Below are 6,709 nucleotides of genomic sequence, written 5' to 3'. Positions count from 1 at the left end.
TAACACGGCGATAGCAGCGAGGCAAACAGGGACTGCCTTCATTTACAACAGCCTCAACAACCATCTCTACCAGCGGGTTAAGGTGCTTTTCTCCTATAAATAAAAAGGAAAAGTCCACAAAATGTGGAGCGGCCAATAGCCTGCTGCTGCAGTCCGCAAAGACAAAGCTCGTACGGCTTGTTGTGGCCACAGACACGGACGGAGGTGCCACGGACAGGGTGAAGTAAATGGAAGCGCAGCTGCTGTGCTGTGAGGGGGACAGGCCTGCCAGGGCCTACCGGGACTCGAACCTGTTGACTGACCGGGTCCTGTGTGCGCTCCTGCGGGCAGAGGACAAGTATCTCCCCGCTCCCAACTACTTCAAATGTGTCCAGAGAGAGATAGCTCCGTACATGAGGAGGATAGTGGCGACCTGGGTGCTGGAGGTGAGTAGTGAGCTATGACTAATGTACAAAGACAGTCATCTGCATTATAAAGCGCTGTTTTCAATTGTTTCAAAAGTTGTTACACAAAGTTTTCTGCTTGGAACAAGAATAAGTTTTGTGTGCATCCCTTATCCCGGGTTATGTGTAAAGTTTGCTCTCTTCAGAAACATCCAGACTTCCCATTGGCACCAGTGTTGATTTACTAGAGGGGATAAGATAAGATGCAGTAGCCTATGTTCAAGGGGAAATGAATGAAACCGATCTTGATTGAACTTATGTTACAGCCCTGAAGAACCAGACGTAAGTTTAGCTCACAAGTTGTGTTTATTAGTTAGGCCTATTTCGGTGTTTTTCCAACTTGCAATTCAGAGAAATGCACAAAAATAGAACAACAGTCAACGAACCTAATGCACAATGTGTGTGACTCAATGAGGAATGCGGTATGATGATTTTTTTTAAAGGCACTGTTGTAAGTGAAACATCCTGAACTCATCGTCGCCTTCTTGTTTTCATAACTCACTGTTTCTATTCGCTTGTGCATCTGTTTCATTTAACTGCAAAAACGTGGACGTGAGATCACAGATCTACTGAATCCGTCCACACAGAGTCCAACAACATGGAGACATTTTAAAGTACTTTTGCAAATGTCGCGAGCTGCCTGACAGAGCCCACCACGCGCTGCCTTTGTGTTGGAGGCTCCTGACTGTGGGTTAAAGCCCCGTGCTCATGTCCTTCTATCACAGTCACAGTGACGCCTACTGTACACCAGCCTCCTCTACTCCACTCTGTTTCTGTTTTGTTGTTCAGTCTTAATGTCAGTTGCACAAAACTCCTCAAGAGAACAGTCTGAGCAAAAAAAAAAAAAAAAAACTTAACTTTTCTCCTTAAGTTTTCCTTTAAATGTTCAAGGTTCTCTCCTTATCTTGGTGTTAAACTTAAGGAGTCACTTAAAGTATGTTCACCTGTTGCACAAAACACCTAAGCAACACACCTTGGAGGAAAAAAAACTAAAGGTAGGCCTAGGCAGTCTTAACTACAACAAATGCTAAGAAGAGTGGGAGGACCCAGTGGACGTCCTTCACCCTGAGGAACTGACTATATGACAGTTTAGTCCAGCAAGTCCCATCGCTCTGTTCTGCACAGCTCAACGGTTTATCTATGGTTTTTATGCCACATGATCTTTCTGCAGGTATTTATAGTCTGGTCAGAGGTGCAGGCAGATTAATTGGTTTGGCTAACAGCCTAACACTATATAAACTATTGTTATCGGCTCTGATGATGTTTGATGGCTGTGCACCCTTCACAGTCAGGCCACATCATCTTTATTAGGATAGGTATATCAGATTTCAGGGGTACACCATTGTGTACCCGAGATAATTTATATGGAAACAGAGATCAACATTAAAGAATAAAAGTAATATCACAGAAGTGAGTTTTTTACAGCTGAGCTACCTGCACTGTCATGGTCTATTCTACAGAGGATGGCAAGGGACGAAAAGGGTTATTGTGATGTTGCAAATGACTGCACCAACTTTGACCCATCAATGTAGTGTAGTTTTCTGGTGCAGTAACTGGCCCATTAATCAGCAATCAGCTTTTTCCTTAGCTAAACTCTCTATGCGTAACTATAATGTCAACCTGTCCAAATTCACTATTTAATTTTACTGTATCAAATTCTTTCATTGGTGTTATTACCAGTCAATCATAGACAGTTTGAATGTCACAGTGTGGATGTTTGTTGCTGACTGTGGTCATTGCTTCATGGCCACGGTTCACCATCTTTAATGGCTCCACAAACTGGTTTCATGACCTCACCAGTCTCCAGACCTGAATCCAGTAAACCTTCTTTGGGATGTGGTAGAACAGGAGTTTGGCAGCAGCTGACTATTGTTTTACCTGCTGCTCTCTCTTCCATTGATAAGCTGGGTGTAGGCAAAAGTAAAATGTTAAGAAGTGACAAACTGAAATCCCAGCACAGCACCTACTCACAATATACAACAATTCAGTACAATCAGCTGCTCGGTGTGTCTCCCTGAGGGGATAAAGCATCTATCCATCTAATATCAGGTATCATGGTTTGTGTGTGCAGGTGTGTGAGGAGCAGCGGTGTGAGGAGGAGGTCTTCCCTCTGGCTATGAACTACATGGACCGCTTCCTGTCCGTGGAACCCACCAAGAAGAACCACCTGCAGTTACTAGGAGCCGCTTGTATGTTCCTGGCCTCCAAACTGAAGGAGACAATCCCACTCACTGCTGAGAAACTGTGCATCTACACGGACAACTCCATCACACCGACTCAGCTGCTGGTAGGTCACCACATGCACACGCTCTGGTCCACAAGGGGTCTCGGTGTGAAACATGAGTTTGTCTGTCTGGTATGGATTTATAGTCCCTAGAGGATGACTCCTAATAGTTTGAGTAATCTCCCGATCTGGTCTTGGTCTTGGATCTTCCACTACCACCTTAAAGCCCCCCAAAATTCCCTCAAGTAGACAAAAAAAATCACCCAGCACCATCTTTTGTTAAAGGGATAGTAGCATTTTTTTTTTAAAGTGGGGTTGTATGATCTACAAATAGCTCCTAAGTACTTTAATTGCAGTAGAAGACTCTCTGCACTCCTCCCGTTAGCAACGCCAGCCCATAGCCCTGCCCAGAGATTTACAACATACAGTGTTGTGAACAGACCCAAAGAAACGGCCTATTTCCGCGGCCTAAAAGAGGTTTTACCTGAAAAAAAAATACACAGTTCCATTGTTAGCTAAAATATAATTTTTTCCAGCCCTTCAAAGTGCAGGAAAAACGCAGTTTTTATTTGGACCACCTAACCAACTCACGTATCCCTCCGCCCATCAGCAGTTGGTTAGGTCCAAATAAAAACTGCGTTTTTCCTGCACTTAAAAAAAAATTGAAAAATTATATTATAGCGAACAATGGAACAGTGTATTTTTTTTTCAGGTAAAACCTCTTTTAGGCCGCGAAAATAGGCCGTTTCTTACTATCCCTTTAATTCCTGCATCTGTCCGCTTGGATCACACTTGAACCTGTTCCATCTGTCTCCCTCTCTCAAACCTCTCCTCTCTCTCACAGCAAATGGAGCTGCTGGTTTTGAACAAGCTGAAGTGGGACCTGGCCTCAGTGACCCCTCTGGACTTCATCGACCACTTCCTGTCTCGGCTGCCCGTCAGGACGGAGAGCAGACCCATCCTCAGGAAGCACGCTCAGACCTTCGTGGCTCTGTGTGCCACAGGTATGTGTGAGACTGCAATCTTATGTAAAGGAGGCGAAATCTCTTTGTTCATAAACACAGATGTTAGTTAAATCATCTCGTATGAGAAAAGGTGAAATAATAATACACAGTTTGATACTTTAAATAATAAAGCATTAATAAAACATTTGTGGAGAATCAGTTTTTGGACAGAATTTAAAATCGGTGCAGCGTGGACACAGCTTTAAGGAGCCTTTGAATATGAACTAAACCAGTCAAATTGTAGCTAGTTTGTTAGACTATGTCCACATCATTACATCTTAAAGGGATACTTCACCCAAAATTGATAATTCACCAATTTTCTACTCACCGTCATGCCAAGGAAGGGTTTGGAGAACTTTCAGAGTTATCAAAACGCTTTAGGAGTTCCAGGGGGGATCTGGCTGGGAACAGGTTTTCATATAATGGCGGCAGATAGAGTTCACTTTTGAATTGTCCAAAACACACACTATGAAACATCCAAATACCTCCATACTGTCAGTATGGGCGAGCAGTATGGAGGTATTTGGATGTTTCATAGTGTGTGTTTCTGGCGATTGAACTCTATCCGCCGCCATTATATGAAAATCCGTTGTCAGTCTGGAACTCCAAAAGCGTTTTGATAACTCATTTTCACCACTGGTGAGAGGGAATGAAAAGAGCTCTGTTTTCTCGTCCAGATTACAACACAACCTGAAGTTTTCAACCTAAAACAGGTCCAGCAGTGTTTCCTAAAATCTCCACTTTCACCAGTGGACTAGTGTGGATGTAGCCTGAGTCTGTGTGGCAGGAGAGTTGAACCACACATAACTTTACAGAATTAGACAAGAGTCTTTAAGCAGATTAATATGATTCTCCAACTGCATGTCCCGGATTGTGTCGTATTGTTAGTTGCCTCAACCTCCAACTCGCCCCCTAAATGGAACTGCTCCAGCTGTTGGGGTTTGCATTCTGAATGTTGTTGTGTGAACGGCATCAAACTAACATCCCGTTCTGCTGTGACGCTCTGCAGATGTTAAATTCATCGCCAGCCCTCCGTCCATGGTTGCCGCCGGCAGCATGGGGGCAGCGGTGGAGGGCCTGCAGATGAAGATGATGGGCAGCGCCACCATGTCACAGAAGCTGACGGAGCAGCTGGCGCACACCATCAAGAGTGACCCGGTACGTTCATCATCATCATCATCACTCTCTATCTCACTCACACACACACACACAGCATCTGTGGCCTCACACTGGGATGTCACGATAATAGATTTTTTTGGTACGATTATTGTCAGAGAAATAATCACAGTATTACGATTATCACGGTTATTATGCATTAATTAATTTCACAACACTATGAATGTGTAAAATCAAATATAGTTAAAATATAAATTACTAATTATAAAATATTTTAAATATCTATTAAAATATGACCAATTATTAATCCGCCAGGGGAAGTGTTTGAAATATCCAAGTCATTAATTGTCATTGATACCAAATGTTTAAGTTAATTTTAATTTACAAATGACACTCTAGCATTTAAATTCCTACCAATTCAATGCTACGTTAGGTAAATGGACCAGTGTCTGTGCATGTACCTTTACTTTGACGCTGATCTGCCGACACGGTTCATACATAATCTGTTTTTGGAAAGTGACGGTATTTAGGAATCTTTGCGATCAATTAATTGTGGCGTTTAATACCACAATTAATTGTGAAAACAAGTCATTGTGACATCCTACTGACCTCCCCTCTCACTGTCCGTAGGACTGTCTCAGGGCGTGTCAGGAACAAATCGAGTCGCTGCTGGAAACCAGCCTCAGGCAGGCGCAACAGCAACACCCAGTTACCATGGAAACGAAGAGCATCGGTGAGGGGCAGGACCTCTCATCTACGCCCACAGATGTCCGCGACGTAAACATCTGACTGAGACGAGGAAGGGCGGGCAGCAGGTTGAACTGATGAAGTGGACGGTGGACACATGGTGCAGGATGTGGCTAACTGGACTTTTTTTACCTTTTTTGGGTAACACTTCTCTTCCACTCGGTCCTGGTCAGATAAACAAAGTCCAACCTGTTCATCAGGTAGCAGCAGGTTTGTCTGAACCTCTACCTGCTCCCAGAGTGAGAGACTGAAACTCTATTTTAAATCCTTCAACGCGCTGGCTCAGGAGTAAATACGTTCTTTTACTCAAGCTGAACAAAATCAGATTAATCCAGAGACTTCTACCGACAATGAAGATGGATATAGTTGCTTATAACTACCTTTTTATACTTAATTACATGTTGCTTCATATGACATATTATTTATCATGACCTATACTGTGTTATAGTGTCATTGTAAAACACCTCCTCAAAGTGTGTGCTCAGAAAAAAATGTATTAAAAAAAAAAGTTACTAGTAATAAGTTTCATTTTTACCAATTTAATGAATATGGTCCCTGATGAGTAGGATATAGACTTTCCACTCAATGGTACCAGCTTCACTAGAGGTTTGGTTACCTCCTCAATTGTAAATGTGTGTGTGTCGTTGAAGCTGATGTTATGATTGTTATGTGCTGCATTGAGAAGGACCTGGTACCAAAAGTAGAGACCAGGTGAGTCTGTACAGTACCATGTGGTGGAAACATGGTACAAAGTAAAACCAGACAATTGTCCTCCTGAGCATAAAGCTCCTTTAGATTATTATAAAGTAAAATAATAAAAAAGCTTCCTGAACTGAACTGTACTGTACTGATGAACTGAAGTGTATGTAAATGTGAGATCTAACAGCACTGACTAAAGGGTGTTATAGTGTGATGTAGTGCACACCTGACACCACTAGAGGGAAGTAGTCACCAAATGCCTTTCTCTGTTTCTGGATCAGTGGAGAGAAGACTTCACAGTGACATGGTTGAGAGTTAAAATGGTTTAAGTGTTGGTCTGTAAAAGAAACTTGTTTTCTCCTCTAGAAGAAGAGGAAAAAACACAGATGTCCTGTTTTTACTCGTCACAGAATAAAGTCATTAACAACTTCTGTAACTTGTTGGATAACGAGGTGCTTCAGTCCATCAGGACAAAA

General features: G+C 42.7%; 1 protein-coding gene across 1 annotated transcript; it reads left to right on the top strand.

Annotated features, from left to right (window-relative positions):
* Positions 1 to 227: 227 nt before the first annotated feature.
* Positions 228 to 5,576, top strand: LOC310987516 (G1/S-specific cyclin-D1-like; the record flags this gene model as incomplete). Its single annotated transcript, XM_083973819.1, has 5 exons — positions 228 to 425; positions 2,515 to 2,730; positions 3,512 to 3,671; positions 4,681 to 4,829; positions 5,418 to 5,576. 5 exons carry the CDS (start codon positions 228 to 230, stop codon positions 5,574 to 5,576), a joined length of 882 nt encoding a protein of 293 aa, XP_083829945.1.
* Between the last annotated feature and the right edge of the window lie 1,133 nt (positions 5,577 to 6,709).

The sequence above is a fragment of the Trachurus trachurus genome, assembly GCF_905171665.1.
Source record: "Trachurus trachurus genome assembly, chromosome: 6".
Lineage (NCBI taxonomy): Eukaryota > Metazoa > Chordata > Actinopteri > Carangiformes > Carangidae > Trachurus > Trachurus trachurus.
The sequence above is the reverse complement of the archived record's forward strand: the minus strand, read 5'-3'. Positions and strand labels throughout refer to the sequence as shown.